The sequence below is a fragment of the Vanrija albida genome (genome assembly GCF_041260175.1).
Source record: "Vanrija albida strain AlHP1 chromosome Unknown contig_6, whole genome shotgun sequence".
NCBI classification, from domain to species: Eukaryota; Fungi; Basidiomycota; class Tremellomycetes; order Trichosporonales; family Trichosporonaceae; genus Vanrija; species Vanrija albida.
This window is the reverse complement of record NW_027191425.1, coordinates 997,839-1,020,112: the sequence shown is the minus strand read 5'-3', so window position 1 is coordinate 1,020,112 and position 22,274 is coordinate 997,839. Positions and strand designations below refer to the sequence as shown.

The 22,274-nt window shown below is 57.8% G+C and overlaps 9 protein-coding genes across 9 annotated transcripts; 5 read left to right on the top strand and 4 right to left on the bottom strand.

Moving 5' to 3' along the window:
* Window positions 1–164: 164 nt before the first annotated feature.
* On the bottom strand, window positions 165–1,947 carry RBG2 (Ribosome-interacting GTPase 2; the record flags this gene model as incomplete). The annotated part of the gene is made up of 10 exons (XM_069356176.1): window positions 165–413; window positions 509–703; window positions 743–774; window positions 815–890; window positions 931–1,049; window positions 1,098–1,242; window positions 1,283–1,392; window positions 1,443–1,537; window positions 1,569–1,575; window positions 1,914–1,947. The coding sequence occupies 10 exons, from the start codon at window positions 1,945–1,947 to the stop codon at window positions 165–167; spliced, it is 1,062 nt and encodes a 353-aa protein (XP_069206017.1).
* Window positions 1,948–2,218: 271 nt separating this feature from the next.
* Q8F55_007755 (uncharacterized protein) lies at window positions 2,219–5,416 on the bottom strand (the record flags this gene model as incomplete). The annotated part of the gene is made up of 7 exons (XM_069356175.1): window positions 2,219–2,696; window positions 2,745–3,007; window positions 3,055–3,379; window positions 3,424–3,626; window positions 3,668–3,858; window positions 3,902–5,085; window positions 5,130–5,416. 7 exons carry the CDS (start codon window positions 5,414–5,416, stop codon window positions 2,219–2,221), a joined length of 2,931 nt encoding a protein of 976 aa, XP_069206016.1.
* Window positions 5,417–6,176: 760 nt separating this feature from the next.
* On the top strand, window positions 6,177–9,307 carry Q8F55_007754 (uncharacterized protein; the record flags this gene model as incomplete). The annotated part of the gene is made up of 13 exons (XM_069356174.1): window positions 6,177–6,354; window positions 6,398–6,579; window positions 6,628–6,668; window positions 7,272–7,429; window positions 7,470–7,745; window positions 7,782–7,915; window positions 7,961–8,274; window positions 8,313–8,380; window positions 8,432–8,490; window positions 8,536–8,625; window positions 8,669–8,776; window positions 8,836–9,066; window positions 9,101–9,307. 13 exons carry the CDS (start codon window positions 6,177–6,179, stop codon window positions 9,305–9,307), a joined length of 2,046 nt encoding a protein of 681 aa, XP_069206015.1.
* A 324-nt stretch (window positions 9,308–9,631) lies between these two features.
* Window positions 9,632–10,294, top strand: Q8F55_007753 (uncharacterized protein; the record flags this gene model as incomplete). The annotated part of the gene is made up of 2 exons (XM_069356173.1): window positions 9,632–9,694; window positions 9,734–10,294. 2 exons carry the CDS (start codon window positions 9,632–9,634, stop codon window positions 10,292–10,294), a joined length of 624 nt encoding a protein of 207 aa, XP_069206014.1.
* Window positions 10,295–10,337: 43 nt separating this feature from the next.
* GPI8 (glycosylphosphatidylinositol anchor biosynthesis) lies at window positions 10,338–11,597 on the bottom strand (the record flags this gene model as incomplete). Its single annotated transcript, XM_069356172.1, has 3 exons — window positions 10,338–10,691; window positions 10,729–11,361; window positions 11,418–11,597. 3 exons carry the CDS (start codon window positions 11,595–11,597, stop codon window positions 10,338–10,340), a joined length of 1,167 nt encoding a protein of 388 aa, XP_069206013.1.
* A 280-nt stretch (window positions 11,598–11,877) lies between these two features.
* On the top strand, window positions 11,878–13,713 carry RTF1 (RNA polymerase-associated protein rtf1; the record flags this gene model as incomplete). Its single annotated transcript, XM_069356171.1, has 6 exons — window positions 11,878–11,981; window positions 12,034–12,198; window positions 12,244–12,493; window positions 12,541–12,802; window positions 12,843–13,527; window positions 13,581–13,713. The coding sequence occupies 6 exons, from the start codon at window positions 11,878–11,880 to the stop codon at window positions 13,711–13,713; spliced, it is 1,599 nt and encodes a 532-aa protein (XP_069206012.1).
* An 89-nt stretch (window positions 13,714–13,802) lies between these two features.
* Window positions 13,803–15,267, bottom strand: Q8F55_007750 (uncharacterized protein; the record flags this gene model as incomplete). The annotated part of the gene is made up of 4 exons (XM_069356170.1): window positions 13,803–13,910; window positions 13,954–14,246; window positions 14,291–14,638; window positions 14,688–15,267. The coding sequence occupies 4 exons, from the start codon at window positions 15,265–15,267 to the stop codon at window positions 13,803–13,805; spliced, it is 1,329 nt and encodes a 442-aa protein (XP_069206011.1).
* Window positions 15,268–16,475: 1,208 nt separating this feature from the next.
* Window positions 16,476–18,325, top strand: CDC55 (protein phosphatase 2A regulatory subunit cdc55; the record flags this gene model as incomplete). The annotated part of the gene is made up of 11 exons (XM_069356169.1): window positions 16,476–16,557; window positions 16,633–16,730; window positions 16,787–16,819; window positions 16,873–16,990; window positions 17,039–17,332; window positions 17,391–17,555; window positions 17,594–17,855; window positions 17,909–18,092; window positions 18,148–18,186; window positions 18,236–18,255; window positions 18,301–18,325. The coding sequence occupies 11 exons, from the start codon at window positions 16,476–16,478 to the stop codon at window positions 18,323–18,325; spliced, it is 1,320 nt and encodes a 439-aa protein (XP_069206010.1).
* A 1,008-nt stretch (window positions 18,326–19,333) lies between these two features.
* Window positions 19,334–22,007, top strand: MPS1 (Serine/threonine kinase mps1; the record flags this gene model as incomplete). Its single annotated transcript, XM_069356168.1, has 9 exons — window positions 19,334–19,855; window positions 20,007–20,102; window positions 20,150–20,170; window positions 20,710–20,721; window positions 20,768–21,028; window positions 21,081–21,176; window positions 21,217–21,441; window positions 21,482–21,919; window positions 21,960–22,007. 9 exons carry the CDS (start codon window positions 19,334–19,336, stop codon window positions 22,005–22,007), a joined length of 1,719 nt encoding a protein of 572 aa, XP_069206009.1.
* Window positions 22,008–22,274: the final 267 nt, after the last annotated feature.

The window sequence follows — 22,274 nt, the reverse complement described above, 5'->3', positions numbered from 1 at the left end:
TTTCTTCGAGGGGCACTTGGTTTTTGTTGTTTCAATTGTAGATTAGTGACATGCCTCGAAAGAGACGAATATGATATGAAGTGACATCTTCGCTCTACGAATCCTCCGTGCAGATGGCCGCCTCAATGTCGTGCTCACCGGCAGAGTCCCACCACACATCGCCGCTACTTGGTGAAGATGCTGACCACGTCCTCGTCTTGGACGAGGTGGGTGAGGCCGACCTTCTGAGGCTGGGGGTTGAACTTGCTCGACTTGCCCCACACAAGGGCGTACTTGAAGTGCGAGGCAAGACTGCGGTGGATTCCGTGACAAACAGTCTCGATGGTGGCTCCTGCCCTCAAGCAGATGGGGTCACCGAGGTCGGGCTGCTCTCCACGCTTCTTTGTGTAGACCCTGAGGTAGGTATCAGCAATCTGGGGTGGAATGAGGTTTCAGAATGACTCACTTGACCAGGCCAAGCTCCTGCGAGAAGTCAGCAGTGCGGCAATAGTTTCCCCGGAGTACTCACCTTCCAGATGGCCTCAAGAAGCCAGTCGAGTCCGAGATCCAGCTCGCAACTGATCATGACTGTTCGTCCATCGCCCGCGCGCGCCATACGGTCCAGCGTCTCCATCGAGACACCGTCAATCTTGTTGATGACAGTCAGGGAGGGGATGTACTTGCGTGTTCCGAGGAGGACGTCGATAAACTCGTCGGTGGTAACCTGGGCGTGTCAGTCCGAGGCTGTTGGGCGTGCACTTACGTCCTCACGAATCATCACATCGCAGTTGTGGACTGTGGGGCTGTCAGTTACACGAGGGGTCGCTCAGCTCACTCCTGTACGTCTGGAGAATCGAGCGGATGGTGCGCTCATCCGTCTTGGTCAGCTTGACAGTGTTGTTGATGGTGATCTGGCGCAGGTCAGGCAGGGCACTTTTGCAGGTAACCTACGCCGCCGGCAGTCTTCTGCTTGAAGACCACGTCTGGAGGGGACGTGTTGAGACGGATTCCAACGGCCTCGAGTTCTGCGTCAAGCATTGCCTTCTGCTCGTCCGACTTGGTTGCATCAACTGCAAGTGCGTCAGCGGTCGAAGCAGCCTTGGCTCCGTCACACGTACTCATGATAAGAATCAGATCGGCCGTCTTGGCGACCGCGACGACCTGCCGTCCACGTCCACGGCCCTTGGCAGCATCCTGCACGATACCGGGCAGATCGAGAAGCTGGATGCGAGCACCCTCGTACTCGAGAACACCGGGGATAGCCTGTTGGCAGTCAGATCACAGCCGTACGCCCCAAACCCACTGTGAGCGTTGTGAATTCGTACGCGCCGACGACCGACTCGGTCTTGGTCGTCTTGGAGAGGAGCGTCGACTTGCCGACGGACGGGAAACCGATCAGACACACACGGGCGTCTGTGAGATCGAGATCAGACCGGCGCTCTCGGCGAGAACGCTGCACTCACCGCCCGACTTCATAACATCGAAGCCCTCTCCCTTGGGGCCCTTCTTCTCCGGCTCCAACAGCTGAGCTCGGTACTTTGCCACTGGAAGGGTCAGCCTTGCCCCACTTGTAGCTTCCACGGCCTCACGTTTTGCCTAACAAAGCAGACACCAGGGTCAGCTACACTGCGGAGACCGATCCCGACGCTGTTCTCACTTTCAGGAGACCAAGGTGATATTCCGTCGCTGCCAGTGTCAGCTTTGACACCTCGGAGCGGCACGAGCTCCTTACCCTTGCTGCAGTGGGTGGAGAGGGCACAGTGTTAGTACAAGCACAACCGGACAGGACCCCGATAGACCACGAACTTCTTCTGCGCTGTAGGTCACCGTTAGCGAGGGGCATCTCTCGAGCCGCGTCTTGGACTTACTCCTCGCCATCTCCTCTGCGGCAACAGTCAGTTTCTACCGGGCCCGGTCTCGCAGCCCAGACGCACTCTCGATGTCCTCGATCTTCTGAAGGACACCCATCTTGAATATCTCTCTCCTGTTGGGGTCGGTGCTCGAGCTGGTGTAGTAGAGTGAGTCGTTGAAGACGGTCGATTCTTGAATGTCTGGGACAAATGTCTGTTCGCTGCAATCTCGTACCTCACCGCCCTCCACTTTGCATCTGCATTAGATTCCGCAAAAGCGACAGGCTTGGGTCGTGTCAACAATGCAACATGAGTCCAGCTTGCACAGTGTTACATATGCATATGATGCGCCTATCGCCTCATGAGTCTCCCAACATACGCTCGCGCCGCTACTTCGCTTCTCCTGCCAGCTTAACCAGGTCAGGGAGGCCGACAGCACGGTAGACATCGTCGTCTCCTCTTGCAAAGACGGCGTCTTCACCAAAGTAGATGGTGACACCCTTGCCCTCAACCGTAGATCCAACGCGGAACAGAGGCTTGCCAGTCGTCGAGTGCGACTTGTGAAGGGGAAGCAGCAGCAAGTCGCTGGAAGCAATAAACTCCTCGGCAATGGAGCGGAACGTGATGTCCGCGGGAGGGGCTTGACGCGAATCGACACGTCCATTTCCAGGCTTCTTGCTTGACCGGCTGTCCACCTTCTTCTCCGGACGGTTGAGTGGCTTGAATTCGGGCTTCTGCAGCTTGCTCGGGGCATCCGCACCAAGCTCCATGGCTTGGTTCATGAGCTCGAGGCCGGCCCTGAAGCCGTGCATGATAGACGGGTCGGACAGCAGCTCGGGTGGGAAGACGCCCCTCCACATCTCAAACCTGCGGGTGTCAGCTCCAGCAAGCCCCAGTCGACCAGCTGTAGCTTACCATTGGGCAACCTCGTCTCCATTGTACCCAGGATGGGTGAGCCAGAGGAAAAGCACGTTCAACCACTTGGGGAAGAACTCGAGCTCGAATAGCCTGGCGAAAGTAGAAGGGCGCACGAGAGGCGCCCACGGGAAGACCCAGTCCACAAGCGGCTTCATGTCTTGGTTCCGTGGGTTGATGACCAAGTCGTCGCGCAGGCAAGCACCCAACTTTCCAAGGACATGTTCGCCGATGAGCTTGTCCCATTCGCTGGAGGTGTAAATCTGCGATGGTTAGCCTACGTCTTCGGATCATAATCATCGCAACTCACATCCTTCTTCCAAAGCTGGAGCTCGTCCAGAACACCGTCCGCAACGCTCCACTTGCGAAGGACGGATCGAATACGCCGCTTTGCTTCCTCCAGGATATCACCAATTCGCTCTCCAAGGAGAGGAAGCCAGGGGAAGACAATCGACGCCAAAGAAGGGGCAGTCCCGTTCCTTCCACGGCGTCCGGTCCAGTCTTCCACAGCCGTCTTGACCTTCGGAAGAATGAGCTGGTCGACAATGTTATCCCGCAAAAAGGCGGGGAGAAGTGGCTCCCAGGATTCTAGAAGGTGAACCGCAGGCTGAGCTGATGTGGGGTCCCACTCGTTGCTGGGAAGGTCAGCTTTGGACAAGGTTACGGTCATGGCACGTACTTAATAGCGGACCGCACCTTGGGCAGCCATCGGTTCCAGAGGAGGCTCTCCCAAGCAGTCATCTGTCGCTCGCCGGAGGGCTCATCGGCACCAGGGAAGTCGTCCGTCTTGAGCTTGAAGGCCTTACGCCACGGCTTGAGCGTCGCTAGAAGCAGATCCGAGGTCTCGTCGAACGGATGCCAAGCAGCAAACGGCTGGCGAAGCTGCGGTTGTCAGCCGTGAAGTTCGGCAGGCGTTTACTCACAACAATATCGATTGATCCCACGATCACATCGTCCAGTGACAACTGAACATACTGGTCCTTGAAGTCGACCACTAGTGAGGTGAAGGCGCTCTCGAGCCCTTCAAGGGATGGCTTCTCATTGGAAGAGTGCTTTTGGCTGAGCTCTCCCACCTCCTTGATTTTACGTTGCACTTGTTCGAGAGTAGCGATTTCTGAGCCGCGTTAGTGCATGTTCATTCAGTCACAGTGACTCACCACTTGCTGCCTCGTCGACCTTTTGCTGGGCACGCTCCTCTCCTCTCGTGCCCCATCGTCGCCGTTCGTTGATAGACTTGCCGTCCTTGACGAGGTTGGCAACATCGCCCTTGGCAACATCGAGGATGAGGCGGAGGTTGTGCCGCAGCTCAGGCAGCTGTGTCGCTTCGCCGGTCGGAGTCCAAGTCGACAATGACAGTTCCGACAGCGACTCCACGGCCTTCAACTCTCCGCTTCGAGCGTCCAGAACTAGTCCGACACCCGAACTGGTTGTCGTGTCCTTCTCATCGGCAAGGAGTTGGTCGACAGAGATGTGGGCAACCTTGTTCTTGACACGCTTTTGGCGCTTCCATTCGTCTCGAGGCTGTCGCGGTTCATTCGAGCGAGGTCCCTTCTTCTTTCCACCTTTAGGCGGCTCGGGGTCTTCCAGTTCGCCTCGTCGTCGGGCCTCTCGCTTCGATTCTTCCGTTCGATCTCCGGATTGAATACCCTCCCTCCTCCTAGCCTTGGCCGCTTGAACCGGAACGGCTCGTCCATCCTCGTTGACACCCAAACCCTTGCCTGCGGACCAACCCATGTTGGCCAGCAACTTGGCACCAATACTCTCGCGGAAGTAACTGGAGCTGAAATGGGCCTTGTCCTCTCGAGAAAGGTCTGCCGGTTTGGCATCGGGTTTAGGGTTTGGCGTCGACGAGCGACTGGGCTGGAAGCTGCTGCGATCATTCGAAGTTTCCGAAATATGCTGCTTGAAGGCCGCCGCTTTGCGTCCAAATGCTGACGGAGCTTCTGATGCTGGAGGAGTTGGTGAAGGCGCATTGTCCGGCTTTGTGGCTTGGTTCTGGTCCGAACCAGCTCCTTGAAAGCCTGCCATGAAGCTCGACTGGGCCTGGCCGCCGATTCCGGCTCGTCCTCCAATCCCTGCCCGACCTCCAATACCTCCCCGTCCTCCAATTCCTCCGCGGCCTCCAATGCCACGATGAGAGGCCTCATCTTCTTCCTCTTCATCTTCTCCACCAACACGACGGGGCGAGGGGCGTCGAGAGGGCTCAGAGTCATCCGAGGAAGAGTCGGAATCGTCGTCGTCTGAATCGGTATCGTTCTTGCCTTCGTCTTCCGCAGGGTTTGTCACCGATTGGCCTTCAGAGTTCGCTCCGACGCCGCTTGACTTGGCAAAGGCTGGGGCTCTGTGGAACGTCAGCGTCACTCTCCTGTCGTTGCATAGACGTACTTTGTCCAGTCGACTCGCGAGCTACCCGAGCCGCCTCCGCGACCTCTTCCGCCGAAGCCACCTCTGGGATGGTTGCCACCCGAGCCATCATCTTCGCCGAAGATGCCTTCCCAGGCAGCCGCTTTGCCGCTTCCATCGGTCCGTCGGCGCTTGGACTTGCGCTCGAACAGTGCCCGCTCGGCACGCGAGTCGCCGTCTTCTTGCGAGTTGAACCCGCCCTCTGAGTCCGAGGCAGCCGAGTCAGAGTCGGAACCGTCCGATAGGAGTCCCGTCTTGCGCCTGGCCATAGCTGCTGGATTGGTGAGGAGCGGGTCGAAAGTGTGGTTGACGGCAACAACAAGCAGTCGGTGGCCTCTGAACTTGTCGAGATTCGGTTGGTGGCAACATGTCGAGGTGAGCCACGTGCCTAAAAGGTGGAGGTTCCAGATAGGCGCGAATATCGAGGGCAAGCCTACCACAGTCCAATCACCCTGATCACGTGATTTCACCCGAACCCGGCGGGTGTTGTGATGGATTCAATAAAGGTCTATTAACAGTGTCGATCTCTGCTTTGTCCATCACACATCTCATCTCGTCCGTCGCGGCTTTGGTCCCACCGCACCCAAACACCTAGTCCCACCTCCCTCCCCCGCAGACAAGTAACCTATACAGCATGCGATAACCGCAAACACTCGTCCTGCTCAGCTCTCCTGAAGCTATGGCTTCTCTTGCATTGCATCATCATTACGCTTCATCGCTCATCCCCGCACCTCCACTTGTCAACACTTGCCCGCCGTTCACCCCTCGCGCCTTCTTGGCACCCTCAAACCAAACATGCTTCGCACCACTCGAACCCGCTCTAGGGCATACATCGACTCTCCCATAAAAAATGGCACTCCATTAAAACACAAGCATGCAGTCACGCCGGTTCGTCGTCCACCAAAGCGACGTCGTCTGGGCGTGTCTGCATTAGCCACAAACAGACTTGGACAGTCCTCCGATTCCGATGATTCAGATTTCGAGACGTACCGTTCCCGGGGACGACTACTTCCGCCTGGTAGTCCGCTCATGTTCAACCGAGGCCGAAAGCCAGCCGGCAGGGCTCGTTCCAAGCTAGCTGAGGACGACACAGCGACCCAGAGCCCGCGGAAGAGGAAGCGGCACGGTCCTGGGTCGGGCTCAAGTGCTGGCTCCGATAGCTGGGTAGAAACTGAAGATGATGAGACCGCCGAGCTGATTGGTGAAGGTGAGTTGCGACTGCGTGGGCTCCTGGAGCTAAACCCTGCCAGACGATCAGCATCTCCTCCAAGATGCCCCCGCAGCATCACTTCATCGACTGCGCAAGAGCGAACTCATTCGACTTTGGAAGGTGGCTGGAATGTGGCTGTCGGAGGAAGACGAAATGGACGAAGAGGGCGAAGATGGACGCGAATTGGGCAAGTCTGAGCTTGTTGACGGCTTGATCAAAGCTGTAAGTTCTGGTGATTCGGAGAGAGATTCGTTCTGATCGCTCTTGCAGCGTAAACAGTTTGTTGATGTGTCGCCTGGCCTCTCGTCACCGTCTCTTGAAAGGGCTTTCTCACCGATGGTCTTGCGGAGTCGCTCCAACTCAACGTTGACTTCACCTCCCTACTCGTCTTCCGAGGATGAAGACGGTCAACGTCCCCGAGAAATGGATGTCGATTCTACACCCAAAGCTGTTCTTCGGACGCGATCACGCGTCCGCCCCCTTGGAGACAACCAGCGGCCCTCACTTCGCCGAAAAGGAGCACCAAAACAAGGAGAGCTTTTACCGAAGCCCAAGGGCAAAGTGAACCGCCGCTCCCGTGTTCGGATAGCCTCAACATTGCCAGTTGAACATACCCCCCGCTTCAAACGCCGCTCCTCCACTCTGTCGTCGGCGTACACCACCACAACTGATGGATCAGCCGGAGAGGAACAAACCATACGCCCGGGTCTCCGAAAGACGGGGCAGTCTAAAGCCTCCAGGTCGCGAACCGCGGCCATTCAGATCGACACACTGGGTGGCGTTCGGGCAACACCTGTGATCCAGCGACTGCGCCCGCGACGCGGTGCCAGCTTCAGGTCGAATGCTTCAACCGAGGTCGACGCCGATGCCGAGGACAATGGAGATGACGAGGGGCCCGTATCGTCCAGTTCCAGCATGTTCAGGCAGCGCTCAGGATCTGATGTGTCTCCGAAGCGCGACAAGCATGACCGCCATGCCAAGAGCGAGGCACTCAAAGCATTGACCACGGCTGGTGACAATGCCTCGCAGAGCGGCCCTTCTCGTCACTCGCCCATGAGTGACCTTGAGGATAGTGAGTGACAGAGTCAGTCTACCTTAGCTTACGGTCACAGATGCGCCCGCAAACCGGTCTCCAGTGCGAACTTCAACCAGGCGGAAATCATCATCGTCAAAGCGCGCTTCCGAGAAGGCGGTAAAGCTGTCGGAGCCTGCTCAGGAGGACATTGAGGTGGACTCTCAGTCGGCGTCGTTTGACGACTTTGGAACACGCACCACCCGCTCCGGCAAGGCCTTCGGGGATCTGGAGCCTCGTGATCCCGTTGACTTCGACGATGATGACGAGGACATGGATACTGAAGACGGCCAGATGTCATCGCACTGGGTAGCAGGTGCGTCGTGCCCACCAGATTTGTCTGACACCTTAGACTTTGATTTCACCACTGCGTCCGTCTCGTCCTTGACAAGGCTTCGTCGTGAGCAGCTAGTTCAACTTTGCGAGGCGAAACATCTGGCAGTTGGCGGTACGAAATCACAACTCGCGCGAGTGTTGTTGGATTGGGTAAGTGCTTCTCGGTCTCTTGTCAACGATGTCTTACAATTGCAGCACACGGAACAACAAGACCAAATGGAACGCACCTCGAACAGCTCACAGAGCACGGCGCGACCAGAGTCGCCTCAACTCATTCACGCAGTGGCAAGCAACAACAGTCGTGCTGATGGTGTGGCCACACCAGTTCTGCTCCGTGACCATATCCACGCAACTGATCCGGCCACGCCGCCACGATCAGACGACGACCTGGCACGCTCAACTGAAAACGACTTGAACTTGGATCTTCAGGAGCTCGGGTTAGAGGACTTCACCATCAAGCCAGAGCACCTAGTGAAGCTAGAAAAGATTGGCAGCGGCGGGTTCAAAGAGTAAGGAAGGGGTGTTGTTGCTTCTGCTGACAGTTCAGTGTCTACGTTGGCAAGCTTCGTGGACGCAAGGTCGCCATTTCAGAGTTCCGCAGCCATCTTAGCGAGAGTAAGTCGAGCTGAACGGGTGGTGCACCGAAGACGTGCTAACGGGGACCAGTGGACATTCGCGAGCTCAAATTGCTAGCCGAGTTCCGCCACCCCAACATCGTCCGATTCGTAAGTGATGCCCACTACCTCAAGGACGACTGCTAATCAGTGAAGCGTGGCATCTGCATTCCTGAGGACTCATCTCAGGTGCCTTGCATGTTGATTAGCGAGCTTTGTGAAAACGGCGACCTGTTCGACTACATCGTGCGTGTTGGACCGTCTTATGGCAGGCCGCTGACTGCTGCAGCGCAATGTCTCAAGCCCGCCACTAAAACGCGTCCTTCAAATCATGCTGGACATCGCGCGTGGTCTCGAGTACTTGCATCTTCGCCAGCCAGCGATTATTCACCGCGACGTAAGTTGGTTTGAGCAGACGAAGTCCCAAGCCCATCGCTAATCCTGCTCCTCCATCAGTGCAAGTCGACGAACATTCTGATCACCCGACAAGGCGTGGCCAAGGTTGGCGATTTCGGCCTAGCTCGCGTAAAGCACAGCACACGTTCCATGATTCGCAGTCTTGTTGGCACCGTCAACTGGCAAGCTCCCGAGCTGTGGCATCCTGCACCAAGGTACGACTACAAGGTCGACGTGTTCTCGGCGGCATTGGTCTTTTGGGAGATGCTGGCGGGCTGGTTTGGCGAGCAAGTGAGTGGAAGCAGGGGATTGTGCTGACGCGTAGAAATACCCTTGGGAAGGACACAACGAGCATTACATTTACGACGCGGTAGGACAGAAGCAGAAGCGACCACCGCTTTCTGGCCTCCGCAAGCATTGGGGAGCAGAGCCTGTCAATCTCATTGAGCGCATGTGGCACCAGGATCCGGCTGAACGACCGACCATGAGCGACGTTGTTGCCGACCTGGAAGCCCTCATCGCCGAATGTTGATGGGGAGGGGGAGGAGAGATAGAAGTGACGTGTATAGCATAGCGACAGACTGATCGAGTAAAACACCCAAGTCATTGAAGAGAGCAGTAGCATGTACATGTAAACCAGAGTTTCTTCATGCAGCGAGGGAGCGGCGGGGGCTGGGGGAAGAATCCAGCTTGGTCGAGACTACTTCGAGTGCAAACCAAGCAACCAGGGCCATGATGAAAGTCGGCGGTGACGAACCAGGCACGGCGGTCGTACCATTTCGACCTTATCAACACGTCCGTCTGTCGCGTCTCGTCTCGTCTCGTCACTTCCAAGCAGTCCCCCACAGCACCCACAATGTCGCGCTTCCAAGGGCGCACGCTCGACCGCATCTGGTTCATCTTCCTCGTCGCGCACATTGTGAGCCCCTCGCCTAGCGGCGAGCACTAACCGGCGCAGCCGACGACCCTCTTCATCGACCTGCAGGTCTTCTACCCCGCCTGGCTGCTCGAGCACACGCCCTTCCCCGCCGTGCTCGACTGGTACGTCTCGCTCTCGCGCGACCCGATCCTGCTTGGCGTCGTGTCGGGCGCCGACGAGTGGGCGTGGCTGCGTACTTTTTTCTGGCTCGAGGCGCTCCTCCAGCTCCCGAGCTTTGTCGTCGGCGCCATCGGCCTGTGGAACGGTACGTGCCGCGCGGCTTCCCCTGCTGACTGCTACAGACGACCGCCGCGTGTACCGTATGTCGTCGGCATGTTGCCCCGTCCGCCGCTAACCACTCACCCAGCCCTCCTCGTCTTCTACGGCGCGTCGACGGCCACCACCCTCGTCCCCGTCCTCAACGCGGTCCTCACCCACCCCTACTCCAAGCCCCCGCTCACCGCTGCCGAGCTCGCCATGCTGCTTAGCAGCTACATCCCGTTCCTCGTCTGCCCCCTCGGCATGGCGCTCGACTACGGCCTCCGCCTGACAAAGATTGCCGGCCGCAGCAACGTGTCGCACGAGCGCAAGAGCTCGTAAAAGTATCACTGGTACATCTATGATAATTTACATGATAGCCATGCTAGAGTGCTCGAATGTAGGAGTATGCGCCGGCCGCGGCGCCGGCGAGCGCAACCCAGCCGACGACGTCGCGGACGGGCAGCGATGAGGGCGGGGAGAGTGTGATGTGCGACGACGGGTTGGGCTTGTCGACGTTCCTCAGCAGCTTGGCATCGCGGTTGCCCCGCTGCTGCCCAGCTGTCGCGGCAGTCCAGCCACGACCGCTGTTGGCGCTCCCGCGGGCTGCAGGTGCAACCTCCACGCCTGCGACGCCGCCAAAGAAGTCTGTCACGAGAATGTGCGAAGGCGGCACTCTTGACAGGTCCGTTGACACGCCTGGGTGCGACAAGATGGCAGCGGGGTCGTATGAATCGAACTGGACCGTTAGCGTTGGAAAGGCTGCCGCGACTCACCAAGTCTTGAAGAGTCATCTGCGACGACTTGTTCACCGGCTCAAACTTGTCCAAGATGAAATGCGTGAAGCCGTCGATGACAGCGACTCCGATGTCCATGTCGTTGTGGTGCGACAGCGAGCTCTCACCCAGCTCTGACGACCCCGTGGCGATGATGTTTGGCGAGTAGAACTTGGAGTACATCGTGTTCGCCTGGCATGTGTCGATCATGAACAACAGCTTGTTGTACCGCCTCTTCTCCCACATCTGCTCCACGGCGTCGGCGATGTCAAAGGCTGACACCTCTTCGTTGTCCTGGAACTTGAGGAACTCGTTGCCGCCGTGTCCCGTCATGTAGATGAAGACGTTCGACGACGCGTCGGACAGCAGGCGCTTGTTGGGAGGCACGTGGTGGTCGAGGCGGCCGGTAAGCAGGCGGAGGAAGTTCTCGACCGTCACGTCGTAGCCTCCGTAGTCGACCTCGACGCTGTCGCCGTACAGGTCTAGCCTCCGGTCGTTGTTGCCATACACGGTCGCCGGGAACAGGTTGCGCGCGTTGCAGGCGACGTCGTCGGCGAGCATGAGGATGATGTTCGAGTCGGGGATGCCCAGGCGCTTGATGGTCCTGTACATTGCTAGAGTGTTGGCCATGTGCTGCGTGGGGATTAGTACGGAGAACAGGAAGCCAGTGCCAGCATGTCGGTACTCACGCGGTAGTTGAACCAGTACCTCGACGAGCAGACGAGCACGGCCCAGTTGTTGGTATGCCTCGAGTCATCGTTGCCGGTCTCGAAGAAGGCCTGGGCCTGTTCGCCTGCAGAAGCCGATGCAAGAGACAGTAAGGGCCCCAGAAGTAACAGCAGCCAAGTACACCAGCTTGGCAACCGCATTGTCTAAGGAGCGAGTAAGAAGTTGGAGTGAGACGCGATGGGACTGTTAACGATGACCAAGACGCGATGAACGAGGTCGTCGATCGACGACTGTGAGGCACGCGTCATGGGATGGATGGATTTGGCTCCGCTCTCCTGGCTGGCTGGCCGGCCGCATGCATCGATCTCTCAATCCCACTTCGCCGCCTCTATTGTCGTCTTGTTTTTCCACTTTCAACTTGCAACAGTCTGTTGCAACACTCAGCCCTTGCTCTCACCGCACCTACTCGACTTCTCCAAAATGTCCGACTTAGAAAACGAGCTCCTGGGTCTGGCCGAGGACGACCCCAGCCACAAGAGGCGGCACTCCAACAACGGCTCGCGCAAGCCCAAGAGCCACGCCTAGTGGGTCATTGAATCAGAAGGAAGCAACGGGCTGCTCTGACCTCCCCCGCAGCGCCGAAGAGTCGGACAATGACACCGAGGCGTCTATGGATCTCGATTCGGATGACGACGATGGAGGCCGTCCGAGTGGCTCAGCCGCCGCCGCTCCTCGTCCTAGACCGGCGTCGAACCCGTACCCTCTGGAAGGCAAATACGTGGACGAGGATGACCGCGACTAGTGAGCCTCCATCGCTCTGGACCACTTTGCTAAGCCTCTCGTCAGCCTTGACAATCTCCCGGAGATTGAAAGGGAAAACATTCTCGCCTCGCGTCAAGAGGAGATTCAGAAGTTCAAGGACTCGATGGCATTGGACGCCATGTTCCGGGCTGCCAACGACGATGCCGACTACGACGACGACGATGCTCCTTCAAGGAAACGGCGCAAGCACACCAGCGTCACGACCGAGGCGTCTCGCGCAATGGCGGAGCTCAAGAACCGGCGAAAGGCCAAGGATGAGCGTGTTCAGCGTCGAGTAAGGATCTGCCATGAGTTTTGTGCCAGCGCTAACAGTCACCCAAGGCCGCCCGTCGCGAGCGCAGGGCTAGGTCATCGTCGATTGTGTCTGAAGGCGAGGCTTCATCCGAGGAGGGCGAGATCTCCAACCGTGATTGGCGACAGCCCTCGCCGTCCCGACCTCGTCCTGTTGGGGATGACAGGCGCCAGGACTCACCAGACCTGGACTCGCGTCCAGCCAATGCCCAAGAGCTCAACTCGGCCAGGCTCAGTCGGTACGAGCTCGTGGACATGATGTACAAGGACCAGTTTGAGAGCGTCATCACTGGTGCGTGTGTTGTCTCCAGCGATAAGCTGATCATTCGCAGGTGCATTCGTTCGCGTCATGACAGGCGAGGCCGGCGAAAACGGGCAGCCAAAGTACCGCATCCAGCGTATCAATGGCCTCGAGTCTGGCCACACTCATGGCAGATACTCAATCGAATACAAGGGCAACAAGGTCTCCGACGACCGGGCACTCCTCTGCCAGTATGGCAAGCTTGTGCGCTTATTCCGCATTGCAGACGTTTCGAACGGCGATCTCGACGAGGAGGAATTTATCCGCTTTACTCGCACAAGTCAAGCCGACGAAGTAACACTGCCTCGGCGCTCGCAATTGAAGCGCAAGCACGAGCAGATCGCCGCTCTTCGAGACCGCCCCATGACCGAGGAGGAAGTCAACCGCCAAGTCGAAGCCCGAAAGCGAGCCAACCCGCAAGCTCATCGCCAGAAGACCATGCTGGAGATTACATCATTGATGGGATCAAAGAACCTGGCTCTCCGTCGCAACGACCAGAAAGCGGTGGAGATGATCACTCGCCAGATCGAGGAGCTCGGTGGTGACCCCGCAACCGGCCAGCTCCTTGGTGTCGATGAGAATATGACGGAGCACGAGAAGAGGATCCGACGCATCAACGAAAACAACTTGCGCAAGACTCGTGAAGCCATGGCCAAGGCTCACGAGGCCTTGCTGGCCAAGAAGAAGGCCGAGGATGCCGTTGTCAAGGCGAAAGCGTATGTGTCCAATGAGCTACCTACTACAACTGGGATGCTAACCACCCTCTCAGTGCTGCTGCTGCCCAGACTGCCGCCGCCGAGAGCGCCCCGGTTGCAGCGCCTCCTGTCTCTGGCGTCCGAAAGGGCGAGACTCCTCAGCAATACGTTGCCAGGACTGTTGATCTGGACCTGGGCGACTTCTAGCTCTGTTGATTGATAGCACATTTCATAGTCTCCGAGCACTACCGAGGCCCACTGCATCATACGCTTCTATGTACAAGTCCTGTGAATGTTTACGAGGCAGGCGCCGCTGCCTCGGCTGGAGCCGCACCTGGCTGCTCCGTGACCGGAGTTTGCTGGGCGGCCACTGATGGCTTGAGACCCATACGAGTGGACACGTACTGGTCGGTTTTAGCAATGGACAGCAGAAGGGTGGCCACTCACATCCTGAGCAACGACCTCGGTGCCAGTCTTGAGCACATCAACAAGTCGCTCCTCGACCCAGTCGCTCTTCTCGTACTCGACCTCGAGCCAGTCGGCGGGGACGGGCTGGGTCACCGAGCTGAACTGCAGGCCATGCGAAGGGTCGCGGAGGGAGACGATGAAGTAGAGATGCAGAGGTGGCGACTTCTTCTCGGCCGTGTCCTTCGTGAGCAGGCTAGGCTCGGGGAAGGGGAGGGGAGCCAGGACGGGCTGGAACTGGAGGAAAACGGGGACAGTCGTGACCGGGACGTCGGCTACGATCGTTAGCGCGCTCTATGAATGACCTGCCGGAGCTCACGATTTTCCTCAACCTTGGTGCCCTCCGCCTTCTTGGCCTGACGTGCCTGCACAGCCTCCACTTCCTCCTTGGCTGCCTTCCATGCGTCCTCCCAGCCGGTGATGGGGTTGAGGCTCCGCTCCAAAGGCAGCTCCTTTTCTGGCTTGGACCAGACAATGACCAGCTCGCCCGACTCGGTCTGCTCCAGGATGCGAAGCCACGCGCGGTACACAACGCCCTCGACGCCGTCATATCCAACCAGGGGGTGGGTGAGCCAAAGCTCGATAGTCTCGTGGGCCGAGATAGGAGGCGCCACAGTGTTGATGAAGGTCGTAAATGTCGAGTTGGCCTGCGTCAGGATGTCATGGCCTGTGGTATGCGGTTAGACAAACACCATCGTGCCGAGCCGGCTACTCACGGAGCTTGTCCAGGTCGACGTTGCCGACACCCTTGGCGAGGGCCCCAATGCGCTCCTCGGCCTCCTTCCTCAGCTTGGAAATGTCCACGCCGCCGACGTTGAGGTGCTCGAGGGAGCCAGTCACACCCGCAACGCCTTCCGCCCGGACCTTCTTGTACTGCTCGTCGGCTACGCGTTGAGCCGATTGGAGAGCAGAGCTCGCCGACGACCAGAATGACGACATTCCCCAGCCGGAGGAGGCCGCAGGAGGCGACGATGCGGCGGTATCGGCTGCCTTGGCCGTACCCGAAGTTGAGGCTGTCGTCGGCGTAGCCGTACGAGGGGTCGGGCCGCTGAGCGGGGCACGCTTTTGGTTGATCTGTGCCTCGAGGAAAGCCAAAGCAGAAGCGGCCTCGGCATCAGCCTCAGCCTGAGGAGGCCCCTCGACTTCAGGCTTTGCTGCGCTCTCGGTTGATGGGCGAGCAGAGCCAGCGGCCGGGGGTGCCGACGCCTCGGCGGCTGGGGCGGTCTCGAGGTTGTCGAGGTCGTCGAGGAAGGCCAGAGCCTCCTCGGCCTTGGACTTCTTTCCCTTTGGCGGCATTTGTGTTTACGACTGTCAAGGAGCTGGTTGGAAGGGGGCGGAGATGACAAGGAAGGGTGCGATTAACGCGTGTTGACTCGTGCCGGCGCGACGATAGTGTGTTTGAGCGTGAGTGGCAATGAATGGGGGATGGAATGGATGATGACGTGCAGTGGGCAGGTGGGAGGGCCGGTGAGGGGCAAGGGATGTCAATAGGCGTGGCAAGTTGGGTTAATAGATGCACGTGATGCGGTAGGCACGCTGCACGCTGCCAGGCCCCGCCGCCCAATACCAAATGGCGTCACCAAAGTGCCACCAGCTTATGATTGACACCGGCAGTTTGTCGGTGGCCCAGCCCGGCGCGCCTGGTCTTTGTGTCTGGGCCGGCCAGTGCGGTGGTATGCTCGTGCATGCTCATTACTCCTCGTGCCCCTCCTCCTGGCAGCACAATAGAAATGTGCAGGGGGGGTTGGGGAGTCAGGACCAGGACGGGTGGCAACGGAGGGGCAATGCAGTCTGGCGCCTTTTTGGGATTTGATTCAGTTGGCCGCTGCCAGCCAGTAGAGTAGCTTGGTTGCCTGACTGCCAGTCTAGCACAGAGAAAGAGGAGAGGGCCGCCTTTGAATGGATGGCGGCCTGGCAGTAGGAAAGGTTGTGTCGTTGCCGCCCATTGCCATCCATCCACTCAAAATTTGCTTCCGTGTACTGGCGGCTCCCTCCCTCCAGGTGGCTGCTGGTTGCCCTGCTGTCGTCACGCCCCCTTGCCCAGTTCTTCTCCACCAGCCTGGTTGCCTGCCTGCCTGCCTGCCTGCCTGCCTACCTCGCACCTGACCCACCCACCCACCCACCCACCCACTGACAATCACGACCACACCTACCATCATCATCATCACCAACTCGCATCCCCCCCGCCTTCCTCCAACCGTCTAAACCGCAACCCGCTACACCAACATCACTTTTGGTGTAGCCCATCCGGCGTCAACACTTCAACTCGACGACATTGATTCACCCCCACGCGCCTGCAACACCTCCAACCGCATCACTAGCTGTTGCGCAAATTGTCGTCGTCGCATCGACCCCACCCACCACTCTAGTTCTTTCGCTCGCTCTCTCACCAAGGAGAAGCTGCAAACACCCTTCAAAACACTTTGGGATCTTGCATCGAGCTCGATCCACCCCTTCCTTTTCAGCTTCGCCATCTAGCGGCCCCGTCAGCCAGTCCGCCTGGCATGGATACGGACGCACCATCAAACCAATGGCGATTCGCCCAGTGTTTTGGAGACAAAGGGGAGGTTGAAGACATCACTGAAGGTGGGTCTAGGCGGCGGGCTCCATCGGTGGAGCCATCTCTTTGCTGTTAATCACTCTGCTGACTTGTCGTGTCAGCCGACATTATCTCCACTGTCGAGTTTGACCACACCGGTGATTACTTGGCCACTGGAGACAAGGGCGGCCGCGTTGTCCTTTTCGAGCGCAACGAGCAGGTATGTCTGTGCTGCATCTCGCTGTGCGTGCCTCGATGCAAAGCTAACACCGCCAGAAAAAGGGCTGCGAGTACAAGTTTTACACCGAGGTAGGCCATTCACAACTCGTGCCAAGAGCTGGCCCCATCTGACACCTGCACAGTTCCAGTCGCACGAGCCCGAGTTCGACTACCTCAAGTCACTTGAGATTGAGGAGAAGATCAACCGCATCCGATGGTGTAAAAGGCAAAATGCTGCTCACTTCTTGCTGAGCACCAACGGTGAGTCGTGTGGCCAAAGAGATGCGAGTGGGGCTAACATCCGCGCAGACAAGACCATCAAGCTGTGGAAAGTCTTTGACAAGCAGATCAAGGTGGTAGCCGAGAACAACCATTCCGAGGGCTATGGGTCCAGCGGGCCTGTTCCATCGCAGCAGGTTCTTCGCCTTCCCCGCATGTCCACCCACGACACGATCACTGCCGCGGTTCCTCGCAAAGTTTACGCCAACGCACACGCCTATCACATCAACTCGATCTCTGTCAACTCGGACGGCGAGACGTACATCTCGGCTGACGACCTGCGCATCAACCTGTGGAACCTCGACATCAGTGACCAGAGCTTCAGTAAGTCCATCACAAGCAGTAGCAGCACACCAATTGCATGAGCTGACGCGGCGCGCAGACATTGTCGACATTAAGCCTGTCAACATGGAGGAGCTCACCGAGGTCATCACTGCGGCCGAGTTCCACCCCATTCACTGCAACTTGTTCATGTACTCGAGCTCGAAGGGAACCATCAAGCTCGCTGACATGAGAGAGTCGGCTCTCTGCGACCAGCATGCGAAGCGTAAGCGTTCGCGCAACGCATCAGCTGATGGGCAACAGTCTTCGAGGAAGAGGAGGACCCTTCTCAGAAGTCGTTCTTCTCTGAGATTATCTCGTCCATCTCGGACGTCAAGTTCTCTCAGGATGGACGGTACATTCTGTCCAGGGATTACTTGACACTAAAGATTTGGGATATTGCGATGGAGAACAAGCCTGTCAAGACGATCAACATTCACGACCACCTGCGCCAGAAGCTTTGCGATCTCTACGAGAACGACTGCATCTTCGACAAGTTCGAGTGCACCTTCAGCGGCGATGGCCAGTGAGTGTGCTGATAGGTTTGGCTTGATGATTTGCGGCTGACGATGCGTTCAGGCATGTCATGACCGGCTCGTACCACAACTACTTCCGCATCTACGACGTCAACGGCGACAACGACGTGGTCCTCCAAGCGGACAAGTCCGCTTTCAAGGCCAAGAAGATCGGCGGTGCCCGTGGCAAGGTTCCAGGAAAGAAGGAGGGCTTGCAGACTGAGGGTATCGACTTTGCGAAGAAGATTGTGAGTGGTTTGGACTGAGTGGCTCCGCTTGGATTCTTGCTAACGCAACCCTTAGCTTCATGGCAGCTGGCATCCTCGGGAAAACACGATTGCTGTACGTTACGGCCTCACGTTTACAGGAGCTATACTGACATTCACCCTAGATTGCGGCTACCAACAATCTGTTCGTCTCCTTTGGAAGCAGCTAGGACGTCACTGACCGTCACAGATTCCTCTACTCGACCCTCTCATAAGCATCTCCCATCACCGTCACGATACCCTGGTCCACTATCTCCCGCATTTCCGCCATGTCCGGGATCGCCAATGTCCCACGCACTCTTCGCACAACTCCCACTACCCCTTCTCGGTCGCTCCGCCCTTATTGTTGGTCGTTGCACCAAGGCGACCATATTCCCCGCCTCCCCATCCCCAAACCAACAACATCCAAACCCGCCGCTCCCCCCATCACCGACACATGCTGCTATCACTCCTGTTGATGCCTCACTCTGGAGGGCGTCAACGGGCTGGGAGGCGTCAGTGTGTCGGCCGCAACAAGAAAACCCATCAACCCGCCGTTGCTACGTCATCATCCCCCTAACAGCTTGGTCTCTTTTATTACATTAGATTTCACCATTACGTCCCCGAGGATTTTGCGACGTCCTGCTGGGGCGTCTAGGTATTGAGGGTCGCGCGGACGATGATCCACCCTCTAGCCGTGTAGAGAGAACAGAACAGACAGAAGAGAAGCCGCGATGAAACAAGTGTAGTAGAAAGTTGCACGAGCCGACGCTTTCGAGCGTCATTGTCCAATTTTGCTTCCGCTGAACCACGGCCTAGGGCCACTTGGGATTCCAAGTGATTTTGAATGTAAACAAAGGGTGACGGTCACGTGATTATTAGAGCCCAGCGGACCCAGCCCAGCCCCGGTCGCGCCTGTTCTTTGGATCGATCCCTTCCACACACCCAGACGTTAAGGTCACAACCACCCCACCCGCCCACGCGATCCCTGTTTTGAACATTCAACCCCAACAACATCGAGCCAACAACACCCAACATCCGCCTTCACTCTCCATCTACACCACCACTGGGCCTCGACTCACCCTTGGGCAGCCTCTAGACCCGCAAACACACGCTTGCGGCGCACCCTCGCCACCCTTGCCCACTGGGTATGGTGACACTTCAACCTCACTCGCCTCGACCCAAACCACAACAACAACAACGTCACACACCCACCTTCAAACTCGACAAGCTTCGCTCACATGATGGCCCAAGCATCGCCTTCCACCCCTCTAGGGACCGACGCCAAGAGTTTACCAAGTCTCGGAAAGCCAGCTTGGGACCCCCACGATGATGAAGACGAGTCGTTCGAAGTCCAGGTCCCAGACTTCCATTTTGACTGGGGTGTCGAAGATCCCTCGTCCGCGTCCAAGAACTCGGAATCTTCGGGCGGTATGCGCAGCGCACAGGCGACGCAGTTCTCGCTCTCATCGCTCGCGCAAGCATCCCCCTCTACCTCCTCGGCGTCCTCGAATCGATTCCTCACCCGTGCCGACAATTCGATCTCGTCGGCATCGTCTGCGCTTCCTACGCCCCCTAGTACGAGTGTCCTCGGAGGCTTAGGGAAAAGGGCAGAACAAACCTTGGCATCAGCAAGTGTCGACGACATCGACATGGACCGTCCACTCCGTGCACTTCCAGGCCGCGGTTTCCAGCGGGTCGTTTCAGCCCCAGTGGGCGGTGCGAGGGCGATCGACGACGGAGCCCTCCGAGAGAACGCCCAAGCGGTGAGCTAGTAACCTTGGCATGCAACTGACCAACAGCCACGCATCGGCGACGACGGCTCGAAAAGCGCGCTGCGATCCAACATGGTTACGCCAGGTTTATCCCAGCGAACGATGGCTGCAAATGCCAACTCTACCGCTCGACGGATCGCAGGGCTGTCTCGATTTGGCGGGCCAGCACGGAGAGGAGTTCCTGTTCCTCAACCAGAGTTTCAGGAGGAGCACGAGACAGCAGGTGCAGAGCTGGCAGGTGAGCGCATCGTGGGCGTGATGTTCTGCGGCAGCTAACGGTGACAGCGTCCCCAGACCGACGTGACAGTGGCATATCACACTCGGCGGTAGAAACGCCAAACTCCACTGCAGCCTCATCCACTATCCGTGCCTATGGGGCTGCCACCCCACCTGCACGCCGGGAAGGCAACGACCTGGCCTCCCGGGATGAACGGCCTGATGCTACGCGCTTGGGTCAATCGCCCCAGGTACGACCACGATCACCCTTGGCGTTGATGTCTCATGTGTCTCCGTCACCACTTCAGAGCTCAGGAAGGGAGAACCAGCCGCTTGCAATTGTTCAAGAGGACGTGAAGTCCGGCACCCCAAAACGACGCGACTACGGGTCTCTTCCGAGTCATCAACGTGTTGAACAGAGTCGACCAGATCAACAGATTGCCGAGGTGGAGCCTAGGCATCCACTGCGCGCAGCAAGGCCTGCTCCGTCGATTCAACCCCAGCCCCACAGCACCCAAGGCGCCAGAATCGCGTCGTGGCCTGGGCATACCTCTCAACCCTCCCCTCGGGCGGAAGCACCACCACCTCCGCCACCTCAGGCTCAGTCTCAGACCCTAGCTAACAACAAGCGATCCTACTTAGTAAGTCGAAACAACTGATTTGGCCATCCTGCTGACCCAGCTTCAGGTCAACGGTGCGCCGTATGAACGCCTCGGTATGCTAGGCAAAGGTGGATCATCCAAAGTGTACTCGGTTCTTTGCCCATCAAGGCGGACTGTGTACGCTTTGAAGCGAGTGCTTCTGGATCGCGCCGACGCCGAAACGTACCAGAGCTACACCAACGAAATCGAGCTCCTACGTCGGCTACGCGGCGACGATCGCATCATTCAGCTCATTGACCATCAAATTACCTTTTCTCAAGGGAATCGACCGAGGATGCTGTCGATGGTAAGCTTTGCCGGAGGCACGGAGGAGGGAGGGAGCGCTAATCGATCTTCAGGTTATGGAATGTGGCGAGATTGATTTTGCTGCGCTTCTGGATGAGCAGCGGGGCAAGCCCTTGAACTTGAACTTTGTTGGCCTTTACTGGCAGCAGGTGCGCAGACGGTTGCTGGGTGGTAGCTGATGTCTTCCAGATGCTGGAGGCTGTCCAAGCCGTTCATGCGGAGAACGTCGTGCACACGGATCTGAAGCCAGCCAACTTCGTTCTCGTCAAAGGCCGTCTCAAGATCATTGATTTCGGCATCGCGAAGGCAATTGCCAACGACACTGTCAACATTCAGCGCGAGCAGCAGGTGGGCACGGTCAACTACATGTCCCCCGAGGCTATCCAGCGCATGAACAACCAGAAGGTGCTAAAGGTACGTTGAGCCAAAACGACATGTGTACTAACATCACCAGTTGTCATATCCAAGCGACGTGTGGTCACTCGGTTGCATCCTGTATCAGATGATTTACGGCGGCCCACCTTTCCAACACATCTCTGCTGGCCCACTCGCCAAGATGAACGCCATTGCGGACCCCTCACACCGCATCAGCTATCCGCCGACGGCTGTTGCCAAGATGTCGAGCTTACCGGGACAATCGGCGCCCAACCCCGTGCCAGTCGTTATTCCCCCAGCAGCGATCTCTACGATGCGCAGCTGCCTGGCATACAACAAGGACAATCGGATGACGATCCCGGAGCTGCTCCAGGACGACTTCTTGACACGAAAAGCAGGACCTGCCGCTCCGCCAAATTCGACGTCGATTACCGAAAGCCAAATGGCCATGCTTGTCAACTTTGTTCTCCGGGAGAATGGCCTGCCCGCATTAGGTTCCAACGATAGGACGGCCGAGGTGGGTGAGCGATCTGCAGATAGGTACTGACCTGGCGCAGGACCTGTTCTCTCAACTGCAGTCGCAGAATTCATTGTCTCAATCATAATAACGACCACGACCAATCCACCATGGCATGGCGCCACGACCCATCTGCATATAGCGCCGTCGCGAGTGTCGAGAATACGCTCTATAGTAACCTGTCCATTGTATGCAATGTATCGGTTGGTGATGAGCGTGGAGGCGTGCTCGGCCGGGGATGGGCCGCGGGGTGAGCAGTCGCTGATGAGCGAGCTTGGTTGGTGGGACCTGCTCTCATGTCCTACGGTGAAGTCAGAAGCCTGGAGCACTCGTGCGGCAGTTAGGGCCGTTGCCG